At 36.4% G+C, this 14,889-nt stretch overlaps 2 protein-coding genes across 8 annotated transcripts in view; one reads left to right on the top strand and one right to left on the bottom strand.

The window, feature by feature from the left end:
• Positions 1–1,590: 1,590 nt before the first annotated feature.
• Positions 1,591–9,281, bottom strand: CRIPT (CXXC repeat containing interactor of PDZ3 domain). Of its 2 annotated transcripts, XM_082358372.1 has the most exons (5): positions 8,975–9,128; positions 6,889–6,954; positions 6,078–6,132; positions 2,819–2,922; positions 1,591–2,502 (listed from the first exon to the last, which is right to left on the bottom strand). In XM_082358372.1, exons 1-5 carry the CDS (start codon positions 8,988–8,990, stop codon positions 2,438–2,440), a joined length of 306 nt encoding a protein of 101 aa, XP_082214498.1. In that variant the 5' UTR covers positions 8,991–9,128; the 3' UTR covers positions 1,591–2,437. The 2 variants fall into 2 exon arrangements, with proteins under 2 accessions (XP_082214498.1, XP_082214499.1); XM_082358373.1 differs by lacking the exon at positions 2,819–2,922 and having other exon boundaries at positions 8,975–9,281.
• An 82-nt stretch (positions 9,282–9,363) lies between these two features.
• PIGF (phosphatidylinositol glycan anchor biosynthesis class F) overlaps positions 9,364–14,889 on the top strand; it is a 39,704-nt gene continuing 34,178 nt past the window's right edge. The window contains exons 1-4 of one of the 6 annotated variants that reach the window (XM_082358309.1): positions 9,364–9,975; positions 11,149–11,397; positions 12,579–12,670; positions 13,905–14,021. In XM_082358309.1, the coding sequence (XP_082214435.1) occupies positions 9,703–9,975; positions 11,149–11,397; positions 12,579–12,670; positions 13,905–14,021 (731 nt within the window). In that variant the 5' untranslated portion in view covers positions 9,364–9,702. The remainder of the gene's footprint in view (positions 9,976–11,148; positions 11,398–12,578; positions 12,671–13,904; positions 14,022–14,889) is intronic. The other 5 variants (XM_082358310.1, XM_082358312.1, XR_014235125.1 and 2 more) reach the window with 5 other exon arrangements.

Genomic DNA, 14,889 nt, shown 5'->3' on the forward strand with positions numbered 1-14,889 from the left:
CACTTGGCAATGAGGAATACTTTTTTGGTGTTCCACAGTAAGCTGCAGGTTTCAAAAGCAGAAGTCCTGTACCTCTGAAGGCAGCATAAGAAAAATCTTTGTCTGAAACCTCAAGGTGAATAGAGAGCCCAGAAATAAACCCACACACCTACGGTCAATTAATCTTCAACAAAGGAGGCAAGAATATACAATGGAAAAAAGATGGTCTCTTCAGCAAGTGGTGTTGGGAAAGTTGGACAGCCACATGTAAATCAATGAAGTTAGAACACACCCTCTCATCATACACAAAAATAAACTCAAATTGGCTTAAACACTTAAATATAAGACATGATACTATAAAACTCCTAGAAGAGAACATAGGCAAAACATTCTCTGACATAAATTGTACCAATGTTTTCTTAGGTCAGTCTCCCAAAACAATAGAAATAAAAGCAAAAATAAACAAATGGTACCTAATCAAACTTACAAGCTTTTGTACAACAAAGGAAACCATAAACAAAATTAAAAGGACAACCTACAGACTGGGAGAGAATACTTACAAATGACGTGACCAACAAGGGCTTAATTTCCAAAACATACAAACAGCTTATATAACTCAACAACAAAAAAACAAACAACCCAATCAAAAAATGGGCAGAAACCCTAAATAGACATTTCTCCAAAGAAGACATACAGATGGCCAACAGTCACAAGAAAAGGTGCTCAACATCACTAATTATTAGAGAAATGCAAATCAAAACTATGATGAAGTACCACCTCACACCGGTCAGAATGGCCCTCATTAAAAAGTCTACAAATAACAAATGCTGGAGAGAATGTGGAGAAAAGGGAACCCTCCTACACTGTTGGTGGGAATGTAAGTTGGTGCAGCCACTATGGAAAACAATATAAAAGCTCCTCAAAAAACTAAAAATTGAACTACTATATGATCTAGCAATTCCATTCCTGGGCATATATCCAGACAAAACTACAATTCAAAAAGATACATGCACCCCTGTGTTCATAGCAGCACTATTCACAATAGCCAAGACATGGAAACAACTTAAATGTCCATTGACAGATGAATGGATAAAAAAGATGTGGTACGTATATACAATGGAATATTACTCAGCCATAAAAAAGAATGAAATAATGCCGTTTGCAGCAACATGGATGGACTTAGAGATTATCATACTAAGAGAAATAAACCAGAAAGAGAAAGACAAATACCATATATCACTCATATGTAGAATCTAAAATATGACACAAATGAGCCTATCTAAGAAACAGAAACAATGTGGGCGGGGTGGGGAGGGAGATGGATTGGGATTTTGGGGTTAGCAGATGCAAACCATTATATATAGAATGGATAAACAACAAGGTCCTACTGCATAGCACAGGGAACTGTATTCAATATCTTGTGATAGACCATAAAGGAAAAGAATTTTAAAAAGAAGGTATATATATATATATAACTGAATCACTTTGTTGTACAGCAGAAATTAACACGTTATAAATCAACTTTACTTCAATTAAAAAAAAAAACGGAAACCTCAAAGTAGTCTTTCAGCAGTCTATGTTATATATATACTTAAAAAAAGAGTCAAAATGTTTGCTTAGTCTATTTATTTTTGGTGGGGGAAGGAGAAGAGGAGGAGGTTAAAAAGAGTTAGGTTTCTGCTTCAAAGCGCTTTCCCAAGGAATGGTGATTCATTCGTTACACATCATCATGGATGCACACTGTTCTCCTGGCTTTCATGATGGTCTGAGTTCAAGGTAATATGTGTAATGTGTGTTTTTCTGAAAACCAGTGTATTCATTTGGATTTATGTGGGGTGTTTCTTGCGTCCCCATTCTCATATGAAAGGTATTGGCACTTTGGCTTCAAGAACAAATAAAAAATAACATAAATACAACTTTTGTTTGATTTGGGCCTGGGCTAATTACTTAAGGAACTATTTAGCAATAATGATCTCAGATATTTAAATGCCTTATGAAGCTGCAATTAATTAAGGGACTGCTGATCCTAAGAACTATGCAACCAAAAGGGAATGAGGGAAGAATTCCAAATCTGGATGCCAAGTTCAAAGCCAAATATCAATAACCTCCTTCTCACACTTTTGCAATATCTATAAAGTAGAGGGAAAGGATAATAAAAATTACATGAGTAATGATAAATAAAAAGTGCATACAGAACTGGGAAAATATTTTTGCGTTAAATTTGTCACTTATTCCAGTTCAATAAGATGTTTGTAAGGAAAATAAAAACTTAAGGCAGAAAACTAGTTACACTGCTGCTGTTCAGAACTTCTTGAGAGCAAAAAAATGAATACCAATCTACTTCCCTGGTTTAAACTTGTCTTAAGACATGTTATTTTGTAACTTGAACATCTATATTATGCCTTGAAAATTCAAGCAAAAAGTAAAATCATACGGAAAGCCAGAAACTTCAATACATCTAGACAGACGTTTGCTTGTAGTTTTTGGTATCCAAAACCTTTTTTCCACACATAGAGCAGATGCCTAAAACAAACAAACAAAAAACTCATGTAAGTAATCAAATGTTAATAACAATAATACTAATCAAATAGCTAACCAATACAAACTATTTGGTTTATTTAAGTCACTCCTGAAGCTTAAAACATAATTTAACAGCATCAGAAAAGAAAAAAAGAAAATATATACTTTTAACTATGACAAGTTCTAAGTTTATTTTTGCCTTAGAAAAAAGACCATTTGACTAATTTATGAAGGGCTACTCCTTTACTATGTTATCCAAATCAGTATCAAAAGAAGTAGGTTTGATATGAATTCAAAAATGGTATTAAAGGAAACTTACCCTTTTTGTAGGCACAGCCCTGGCAGTAATGAGAACCTGGCTGGTGCACAGAACTTTTACAAATTCTGCAAGTGGAGAACTTATTCTTTCCATATGGATCAAATCTAGAGATTTTTTTTTTAAAGAAAGAAAAATGTACAATAGAAATACTCTTAAATAACCTCACTTAAGTAACAAATGTGATTAATTCAAGCTCTCTGTTCCCTCTATCAAGCTCTACAATTGATAGGCATAGCACTCTTCTAACTGGCTACTCTCTTAATATGTCTCCACACTTCTGCCCCTCCCATGTAAGCTGTATGCTTGTAAAGAGTCAGCTGTACTTAATCCCAAACCTGTTTATAACAGTTGTATTTGTCAATCTATTCATGTGATATAATTAAATATTATGGAAACTCATGAAATGAGAGTACAAAAAGAGTGATTGATTCTATTAAAAACTAAGTGAATACTTTAGGATGACCAGGTAAGTGTGAATCATTAAAACTGCTATGGAATTAGGCATGGGTAAGAAAACTTAAAAATTGAGGAAAAACCCTAAGTGGAAGGACTTGGTACTTTACAAGTGTCAGTTCTTGCTCTACCTTAAAGATACTGGAAATATATATTCTGGTTATGATTTATGTAAGGAAAATTATAAAGTAGACTCATTCAAAAAGCCTTGTCTCAGTGCCAAATGACTGATGAATGCATGTACAGTTACGTGCTTTGACTTAAAATAAGGTATGTGTATCTTTTAATGATTGCCCACTTTAACTGACATTTTCAATTAACTGATGCAATCCCTTTGGATAAAAAAGTTTCTACTAAAAAAAGTGACCTTACAGTGACTGGAGGGCAATATAACTTTAGAGGAAATACTTCCCATTAAATTGGCAATAACTTTTTGTAACCGTACTCATATACTGAATACCAACACTGTCCTAGACCTGGTTTCTTCTCTTGGGTATGATACAACAGCTCATTTTTAAAGGTTAATTTTTCCAAATCCAAAAGAATGTCACTTTACTTCCCACAAGAGAAGTTAAGAGTGGACACTATTCTTCCTTTTAATAATAAGCTCAATGTGTTTGGACCTACATGTCTAGAGATTACTTTTTCTTAAAACCATATTTTATTCTAAAATGTACATTTTAATGTCTCAGAAATCTTACGTACACTTTCCAAAGTGAGATATTTAAAATACCCAAAAGTAATAGCTACTTATTAATGACACTGAAGTAAGTTTGGGAGCATAAAGGAACTGGAAGTACTTAAAACTATACACTCTGTAAAAAATAACAACTTGGTCAATAATAACTGCATGGTCTTAGAAGACATCAATAAGTCAGTCAACAGTACATAATGTGACAATGCACTGAAGTTTAAGTCTATCATGCTATTTTATACCCACTATTTAATAAGCACCTTTATGTGTCGGGCACTTTACGTATTAAAAGCTTTATTATTATTATTAAATACCAAAGATGAACTTGACAGACAAAGCCTCTGCCCTCATCAAGCTGACATTCTAGTGAGAGGAGACAGGTAATAAGAAAACAACCACACTTTTAGGATAGTAATACCTGTTGTAGAGAAAATTCAGAGAGGATACTGTGGTGGACATGAGGGGAAGGAAGGAAGACATTAGTTTAGATGCTGGTTAGGGACCTCTCTGAGGAGGTGACATTTCAGCTGAGACCCAAGTAACAAGAAAGAGCCAGCTATGTAAGCTCTTAGCGATGCATTCTAGGAAGAGGCAGTAGTAAGCACAAACCTCTTCCAATGGGAGTGGGCTTGGCATATCTGATGCAGGAGTTGGCACAATAGGAAGTGAGAGAGGTAGGAGGGGCCAGATCACAGAAGACCCTGTAAGAACATGGTATGGGACCTAGCTTTTATTCAATGTAAAAAGAAAACCAATGCAAGGTTTTGAGCAAAGGAGTTACATGCCCTTTAAAGGACCACCCTGGTTATTAAGAGAATGAACTATAGGGAACCAGAGAGGAAGCAGGGAGACAAAGTTATTAGAATACCCAAGTAAGAAACAATGATGGTTTAGAAGAGGGTAATAGCAGTGAGATGAACAGAAGCAGGTGTATTCAGGCTATATTTTGGTAGTACAGCCAAAGAACTCGCTGGTGGATATGGGAAGTGAGGGAAATTAAGAAATCAGTGAGGGATTCCAGTTTTGCACAGCTAGCTCGGACCATAGAGCAATGATGAGAAGACTATGATTTGACTGAAGGAAAAAGAGGTTGCCTGTCAGACATCAAATTGGAAAAGTCAAGGAAGCAACTGGATATATGTTTGGAGCTCAGAAAAGTCAGGACTGAGATATACATGTGGAATTCATTAACATACAGTTTGAATTTAAAGCCATTGGACTAAAGTCACTTGAGGAGAGATCATAAATTTATAAATAGAAAAAAAACAGGTCTAGGATTGAGACCAGAAGCACTCAATTGAGAAGGAACAGCTAGTGAGTTAAGAGGAAAGGAGAGTGTAGTATCTCAAAGCCAAGAGAATAAAGGGTTGCAAAAAAGAGAGAGTTTTCGAAAGGTTAAGTAAGGTAAGAACAGAGAAGTAGCCATCAGTTTTAAAGGTCACGTGTGATCTTGACAAGAGTAGGTTTAGGAGTGTGGTGGAGATGGAGGCCTGACTAGAGTGGCTGAAGGAGTGAATAGAACTTAAGGACAATGAGAAAGTACTATTTAGATAAGGCTTTTGAAAACTTTTTCTGTAAAAGGACGCAAGGAAATGGGATGGCAGCTGGAAGGATTCATGGAATTTTTAAGACTGGATATAACAGAGCATGGTGTCAAAAATCGTTTTTATGGTGGGAGACATTTTTATCTCCATTCCTAGGTAAAAAAGTAACGTTCAGAAAAGTTAAGAACTGGTTTAACTTGCTTAAGGTTACAGAGCTAGACAGTAACAAAATCTAGATTCAAATTTAGGTCTGACTCCAGAGCTCATGACCTGTCCACATTTCTCTGCGGCCTCTGATTTGCAGGAAAATTAAGAACTAGAAAAAATAAGTCATGCTTTCTGGTGAAATTATAAAAATAATATATAATATCTTTATATATTGATACAGTAAAAATGAACAGGGTGAAATCAGCAGGTTATAACAGACAGCTTGGTTATGCATGCTTGGAACTATCTAACTCTATGTTTTATCACAACAGAATGAGGCAAAACAAATTCATTCCAATACACTTAATATTAAAAAGAGTGGAAATTTATATGACTGCTTTATAGATGCTCTTATACCTACCTTGCTTTTTTTGAGGTCAAAGCTTTATTTTCATTCAGCTTTCTTCCACCACTTTCTGCATTGAAATATACATGTATTTTAGTGTGTTACGTCTACACATTTCACACATGACACATACATGAAACACTTAACAATTAGTTAGAAAGTTCATTTTTTGACCTCCTACCAATAGACTAGCCTATATCAAAATTTTAAAAAAATTTCATTTAGTAGCCAGGTTTCAAAGACACTACTTAAAAAAAAAAACACAATTATTTACTAGGAAAATAAAAATTTGGATAAAAGGCAATCATTTTATTTCTCAGACTCAAAGTAGGACTTTAGGAATGGGTCTATATTTACTCTATCTAATGTAAAATCTAGATGCCGCTACTTTGGTGCCATTGATCTTGAATACAGTAAAAATGTTTCTTTTTCTTCCCTTTGAAAACATCTTCACTGTATTTAATGATTATGAAAGTGAAAACATTTAAATAATTTGTTCAAGAATATAAAAATCAGGTGAGGAGAGGGGGCTTTCAATACTAACCCTAATTAAGCTGAATCAAATCAATTACTGTGATATACTCATTGCTTAAAAATCATTTAAATATTTTGCTATCTCCTGCCTATCAAATTAGGAACCCTGACATGTCACTGAGAGAACTAAATAGAAAAGATATTAAATTGTTGGGGTATCTAGTATTCCTTAATGTTTAACAGATAAAATACATTGTACACATAACAACATATTTTACAAATAATGTAAAAGTGAAAACATTATTCACAGGAAGTATCTGATTCAGTTTCCATGTTCTAAAAGGAAAAATACCTGTGGTATTCCTTGCACCATCTTTCCATGTATCTGGAGTGATAACAGTACCAAGTTTCTTTTCACCTGTTGTAACAAGACAGTAAAAGTAAGGGGGATTAGTGTTTACTATTTAATAAATACACTACATTGTGCCTAAAGTTCCCAATGGCATCGCCAGTCATATTACGTACAAGCCTGTTAATGCTGGGGTCAGGGCCAGTGAACTGAGACTTAAGATATTAACTGTGGGCAATGGATAACTGATTCTTCAGTAAAATTTGTGGATAATAGTATGGCTTATAATAGGCTTCCTCTGTACATGTAGCCTTTAAACAAATCTGATACATCTATTCATTCCATAAATATTTACTAAGCATCTCTGATGTATAAGCCAGTGTACAAAGTACAGATAAAAATAAAATGAATTAGATAAAGCTCTAGATTTCAAGGAATTTATAGCACACTGATTTCTCTAATAGTAGTCCTTAACCTGAGTTTCACAGGTAGACCTTAGGAGATATATGAACAAGATTAAATTGTACACAAACCTTTTGTATATCCATTTTTTAATAGATTATGTTAAGTCTACAGCTTTCATCACATTCTCAAAGGGCTCAGAGAACCAAAAAAAAAAAAAAAGTTAAGAATTATTCAACTAAAATATAAGCTGGAAAGTAAATAGTATGACAATTGAGAGCTCAAGTACTAGGAGAAATTCCATGGAGGAAGAAATAACCTTGGCTAGGGAAATCCAGTGAAGCTTTGTGGGGAAGGCAATAGAGAGGGTTAGTGGCAATGAGACTGTGAAGAAAGAGGAGAAAAGAGGATGAAGGTAAACTGGATAAGGGACACATCCTGCGGAAAGGCACTGAAAACTCAGGGTACATATGGGCAAAATAATTGTTTGGTTTGGCTGAAGTGAAAAGGGTAAGGGTCAGTGAAAATGCAGTTAAAAAGGTAAGCTGAGGCCTCATTGAGGAGGGTCCTCCTGAATGCCAGGTTCCAAATATAGAAATCCCAAATTATTCTCTGCACCCTGAGAATTTATTCAAGTAACCATCCATGGTCATTCTTTCACTTAATATAAAAACTGTGATTCAAACTCAAGGGCATCTGTGTTCAAAGTTTTATATACTATAGGGATATAAACAAAGTGGATCACGTTAATTAGATAATTATCAGGATAAGAGGACTTGAAATTGTCACAGAAGAGTCAGACATATCTAGCTGTAGGAAAAAGGGATTTGGGGATATGATAGCTCTTTTAAAACACATAATCAGTTTGTGAGGTCAAAAAATTATAAGATATTTTCTAGAAATCTCAAGGGTTGGCATTAGAATCACTGAATGGCAACTATAAGGAGGAAAGACTTTTCTAAAAGCCAGTGAAATCTACACAAACTGCTTTGAAGGTGGTGAGATTCTCCTACTCCTGTGCCTCAATCCTCTATGCATTCATGCAAAGAGCATTTAAGCCATTGGATGGGATACTGACTTAGGTTTGTTAGATAAAATACAGGACACCCAGTTAGATTTAAATTTCATATAAACAATAATACTTTTTTTTTTTTTTTTTTTTTTTTTTGGTAAAGAGTGTCCTAAAAGTGCATAGTTTGGGACAAAGCACTTACAGTAGTGAGGAGCAGCAAACAGAGCCAAGTCTCAAATATTGCACAGGACATACTTACACTAAAAATTATTTGTTGTTTTCCTGACATTCAAATTTAACTGGGCGTCCGGTACTTTTATTTGCTAAATCCAGCAACCCCAAATGCTGTGGAAGTGACTTTTAAGATCCATTCCAATCCGGCGGGTTTGTGAAGGGAGGAAGCCCGTCAAGAAGCAGTACAGGATGATACCCGGGGTTGATGGGAAGCAACGGAAATAGACAAAGAGGCGCAAAACTGAGACCACTCTGAATGCAAATACAGGACGATACGGTCGTTGGGGAGTGCAGGAATGGTCAAAGGGCAGGATAGGAGGACAGAGGCTAGAATCAAGGACCTGTGGCCGAAGGAAAAACAAAGAAAGAGCAGAGTTCCCGGGGAACTCCAGTTAGGTTCTCCCAGCCTCCTTCTCCCGCAGAAAAGTCTCCTTAACTCACATTTTTCGCACACCATCCTTCCGCAACGATTCCCTCAGCCGCAGGACAAGAGGCAGCTGGAAGACGTTAACAAAACAGCCAGAGAAGCACTCCCCTTCCGGGTTACGAAAATCCACTTCCGGCCCTTCCGCCCTCCGCCCCGCCTATCCTACACCTGGAAAGCCGCGGGAGGAATAAACGCGAGTGGGGAGGCGGGGCTGCCTTTTTGGCCCGCCTCTCCACTTCTGCGATTGGCTGTGAGGCCTTGGGTCTCCTTCCCACAGGCCTGCGCCTGCGCGAGGCACAGGATTCCGAGTCACGCCTGATGGTAGGAGGTGGTAACCTTCCGTTCTCTTCCGCGGGCGGGAGAGTTAGGTAAGCCCAGCGCGAGCCTCCCGGCGCTGCAAGCCACTTCCGCCAGCTGCCCAACTGGCCGGGAATCTCTGCCCCCGGCTGGTCCGCGCCTGCCGGCCCCTCCAGCGCCGCCCTTCCTGCGTGACCCAGGGGCTGCCCGAATGGACTGGCCTCTTTCGGATCCGACTTTCTGTGTCTGTCTCTTCTTTTCTCTCGATGTCCACGCTTGTGCTCTTTGATTATGCTTCTCAATTCGTCCCTCGTTGCCCACACTCCCGTCGGCTGAGGCTTGGGCAGAGTTCGGAGCTACCCACTTTGGGCTGGAGCCGCAGGTTAAGGTCCGCGATTCCCGCGAAGGCTCCTCTAGGAGCCGCTCAGAAGAGCCTTCTCTCCCGATGCAAGGCTTGAGGACTCGGGCCAGGTCAGACCGTGGAGGCCGGGGCCCTGGCCACCCGAGGAGGCACCTGACGGGAGTCCTCCTGGGCTCGCCAGGGCCTAACACAGGGCTGGTTTCTCAGGAGGGGCAACACTGGACCAACTCTTCGTTCGTTCATTCATTCATTCAGTCATTCAGCAAGCATCCGACTTTGGGTACCACTCACTGTCTTAGGTCCAGATCTGCTTCTGTCAGTTGCGATTCTGAGGGTGGCCCAGAAAAATATCTGAAGGTGTGTCTATTGAGAGAATATATTCTGGATTCCCTTCCCAGCCCCTCAGCTGAGGCTAGGACCTGTGAGAAACATTTCCTTTCTCCTTTCCTGCCATGCATTCTTTTCTCGACCCCCTAGTGCGTATCTTTGTATCAAAGAGGCTAGGTTTTGAAATGGCTTTAGCACTTGGGAGGTTGGGACCTTGGAGTGTTTCCTAATCTGTCTTAGCCTGTTTCCTTATCAGTAAAGTGTTTGCCTTGTAAAAATACAGTGTGAATTAAACGAGGAGAGTGTTAGTATAAGGCGTGGATTCGCCCCTTTGCCCCAGTGGGCGCCCTGTGTGTGTCTATAAAATATACACATATATATATATTTTTTTTTTTTCTGGAATATTAACCACAGTGTAACATGTGGACTACTACTTTAATAAAGTCATTACTTAACATTAGTCAATACTATGTATAAGCTATCTGTTAGGTAATTTGTAAATACATATATAAAATAACATGTTTTATATATAGAGAGAGAGAGAGAGACAGAACGTAAATATTTTTCCACCTTCCATTCATGTTCTGCTTTTGATTGGAATCTGGCAGCTGTAACTGACATTGTCATTTTGGTATTTTTGCAGCACTGGGACTCCTTAGTTTAGCATAATGTTCTTTGAAGCTTCTTGGTAACACTGGCCACCATTTGAGTATTCCAGTGTGTACCTGGTGTTACTTGGCATTTGTTAGAAAATGTGAACTACTGTGATGTTAGATAAGGGTCCATAATGATAAAAAATGCTAGCAGTTCTGCCAAATTGTATTATGGGGTTTCTAGAAAGCATAGCTTATGTTTCCAACAGGGCAAATCATTAACACATGCTGTTTGTTTTCACCTCTGATTTTGGCAAAAAGAAAAAAAACCGAATCACTTAATTAGTCCTAGCACATGACTGTTTTACAGAACTAGACACAAATATTTAAGAAATTAGTAAATTTGTCCTTTTTCAGGCTGAAAGCTGTTTATACTATATTAGTCTATTAGTTTTTACACATATGCATCTTCCTATATTCTAACACTAAGACATTATTGCCCATAGAAAATTGACTTTGGTTCATGTCTTGTTTTTAGACGTTGGAGCATTTAGGACAATGGGAAAAGTCATTATTGCCTATGCTCTTTTCTTAATTTGTTTTTCATTAGATAGCCACTCAAGAAAACACCATGAAAGATACTGACATCAAGAGACTACTGTATGTCCATCTATTATGCATATTTTCAATTATCCTAAGCATCTTCATTCCATCATTCTTCTTGGAGAACTTCTCAGTACTGGAAACACACTTGACATGGTTGTGCATCTGTTCTGTTTCTGTAACTGCCGTCAATTTAGTATTGTATTTAGTAGTGAAACCAAATGCATCTTCTAAAAGAAGTTCATTATCATACAAGGTAAGGCTTATTTCTTGACAACTGATTTTTCGATGTAGGTAATGTTTTTTTTACTGGATGGATAAAGTATTAGTCAAGTACTTATTGGGTTATTTACAGTGAATAAAGAAGCTGATTTTTTTTTTTTTTCTAGTCAGTAGCCTATTGCTTGCTGGAAGACTGTCCACAATGTTTGATAGATTCTTGCCATGTATTAATTGAATATCATAGCATTGTGAACCTATATAGTCATGTTTTATGTCATCATTGAAGATAAATATATCTTCAATGTAGCAATATATATAAATATAAATGTAGCAATCACACCTTTAAATCTTACTTTATAAGACATTTCAGTTTATTTTCATTCATCTTTTGCATTTCTGAAAGACACAATGGGTTTTTCAGAAATTACAAAATAAGCTCTTGTTTCAAGCTTGGCCTTCCTTGACTAAATAGTAGTTGAAGTTTTCAGACATTGGAATCTATTTTCTGGAATATTCACTACAGTGTAACACTTGACTATTATTAAAATTAATAAAGTCCTCACATAACATTATTCAATACTATGTGTATGTTCTTTATTAGGTAATTTAAAACACATTTACTGCCCTATGATTTAAAACACTCATTGTGTGTTTTATTATTAGATCTTGAGCTCGAAATCAAGTAGGTCCCACACACTGATTTGCAGACATGCAGGCCTTTTTTTATGTGGATCATACAGTAACATGAATATGATTTGGGGAATTATTTAATATTGTGCTTTTTTTTGGTCCAATTTTCCTAGGAATTTTGTTTTAAAATGAAAAAAAATTATTATAATCATTATTTTCTATAAATATTTCATGTATCATCACACAAGAAGGACTGTGTTTGTGTTTTTTTGTATCCTAGCACACTTATTGGTAAATATTTCATAAATACTGATTAACAACATAGTTCAATACTTAGCATAGAAACAAAAACATTTTCTGATTCTACTGTTGGTTAGGTGAGTGGAACATGGGGGTCGATTTTTGTCTTGTGGCTTTTTTACAGTGCTGTGCAAAGAACATGTGATCTGACTTCAGGAGCAGATCCAAAGAATATTCAGCTGTTTCACACATTATAGGACTAAGTTATACTTGTAGATAAAATCAAAGCGTTTGCTGTCCTTTAGTCATTCTCTTGATTCTTTAAGTTATTCATTTCTTTTTTAGGTAACCAGATTTTTGAAATGCTGTATCTACTTTCTTATGTCTTGTTTCTCCTTTCATGTAATTTTTGTTCTATATGGAGCACCACTAATAGAGTAAGTCTGAAGTTTTTTACCTTAAGCCAACTATATTTTAAAACGGTCATTTATTAAACCAAGTGCTAATTCTATTGGTGATTAGAGAAAAAACATGGTGTGTTTAATCAGTGGATCACAGAAAGATACTGACATCATTGCCCTTGGCAGTGTTATTTTTTTAAAAGACAATGGAATAACTTAATTCATTAAATGCTTCTATTACATAGCCTTTTGTCACACAGTTGCTTAAAGGGGGAGGTAGATGAGAAACTGTCATATACCAATAGGTGTGTGGCCCTTAGAACCTCTAAGGAAACTGACTATAATGATACATATAAATTAGTTATAAATAGTAAATGTGATTCTGAAGTGCTTGAAAAGAGTTTGTTTTCTTAAGAAAAGTCAATAGATTCTTGTATTTAATTACGTAAAAGCTAATGTTTATAGTTTAAAGGTAAAATTTAACTCAACACCTTTTCAAAACTGAACAATTTTGAATTAGTGAAAGCCAAATTCATTAATATGTCTTATATAATGTTCCATTATAGTTTGGGAAAGTTCAGTTTAGCAGTGATAAATGATCATGTTGAAATGAGTGATGCAATACATATATACACACACACACACACATAGCTATATATATAGTTTTACATATATATATATACCTGGTTATATATACACATACTAGATTAACAGGTAATTATTTTCTAGAGTTGGGAGGACAAGACCTTTGTAATGGGAAATGATAATTTCTCTGTAATCCATTTTAGAGTAGAATGAATGTCTGGAGCAGTGGGTTTCCAAGTGTGGTTCTAAAACCTACAACATCAGCATTTTATCGAAATGCAAATTCTCAGTCCTTAGTCAGAAACAAATTTACCTAGTTCTCCAAGTGGTTCCGATATAAGCTAAATTTGAACCACGGATTGCAGAGAAAGTTCCAGAGACTATTGAGGAAAAAGTTAATGATCTAGAAATGGGTTTTCTTGCAATGGACAGTCTCAGTATCGTATGGCATTTAACACTTCTGAACTCTATCATCAAAGCCAAATATTTGCTAGATTGTTTTTTATAGCTTGCATTTTGGTAGTAACATTTCTTATAGTCATCGTTTTGGTAAGACTCATGTTACCTTTCTAAGTGTAAGAAAATAGTTTTATACTAAATCTATTTAAGTAAAAAAGATTATGCATGTATGTGTACATGCACCTTTAACACTTTAAAAAAAATTAATACAGTGTTTTTTTTCTAGGTTGGCGTTGGAAACATTTTTACTCGCAGTTACTTTGTCCACTTTTACTACTGTACCTTGTTTATGTTTGTTAGGACCAAACTTCAAAGCATGGCTAAGAGTTTTCAGTAGAAATGGGTAAGTTTTAATTTTATATTCTAGTGATGTTTGAAATTTAAAAAAAAATTAACGAGGTACTTTTCTATTCATGGCAGCTTGCTGATTGTTCCTTGAGTGTTTCTCAGCACTGTATCGTTCTTGGTGATGCTGTAAGGGCCCACTGCAGCTGGGGACTGGGGCCAGGGAAGGGTGGCATGCACTTGAGGGGGACCCAAGCAGGCAGAACTATAGGCCTCTCCCTCCACGTTAGCAAGATCAGCTCTGCTTTTTTTTTTTTTTTTTTGTATGGTAGAATTCCACTTAGCCTTTTGCTTGAAAAAAGGTTTCTGTTACCAAAAGAAAACTTTGAAAACCACTCCTCGGGGGTGATTTATCACTGTGATAAAATTGCTGCAGATCAAATTGCTTCCGTACATCTTATAATGTAGAATTGGGGTTCACCATCTAAAAATGTTTATTGGAACAACTATAGTTTCTTGTTCAGCCTCTTTTGTGGTGAGACATCCGAGTGCAGCTTTTACAGGATTTTATTCCCTTAGTATGTATTTTCAGCATCGTTAAGTTAAAATTTTAGCTTCTTGAAAGGCAGTGAAATTATTTGTATCAGAAATGGTTGAGTTATAAAAGAAAACTAGAAAGTTATTTGGTGCCCATGATTTTGCCTTGTTTATCACCCAGCAGCAAAAACTTCTTGAGCCCTTAACTCTGTGCTCTATGTTATGCAAACTCTGTGTGGAGTCTGATGTATTAGCTGTGCTTCTCTCCATGAGGATCTTGGACATTCAAGGGGCAAGGATGAGATGAACAAAAACATAAGACTAAATTTGTGTAACTCAAACAATGAAGTTTTAGGAACTCAGTAGGGTAGGAGACCACTGAAGAATGA

Source organism: Balaenoptera borealis (assembly GCF_965194805.1).
Source record: "Balaenoptera borealis genome assembly, chromosome: 15".
Classification (NCBI taxonomy): domain Eukaryota; kingdom Metazoa; phylum Chordata; class Mammalia; order Artiodactyla; family Balaenopteridae; genus Balaenoptera; species Balaenoptera borealis.

Excerpts from the sequence above, each read along its gene's own strand:
- CRIPT (XM_082358372.1), bottom strand. Across the intron at positions 6,133-6,888 it reads TGGTGCAAGGAATACCACAG|AAAGTGGTGGAAGAAAGCTG; the intron begins GTATTTTTCCTT and ends ATTTCAATGCAG. Across the intron at positions 2,503-2,818 it reads GGGCTGTGCCTACAAAAAGG|GCATCTGCTCTATGTGTGGA; the intron begins GTAAGTTTCCTT and ends TGTTTGTTTTAG.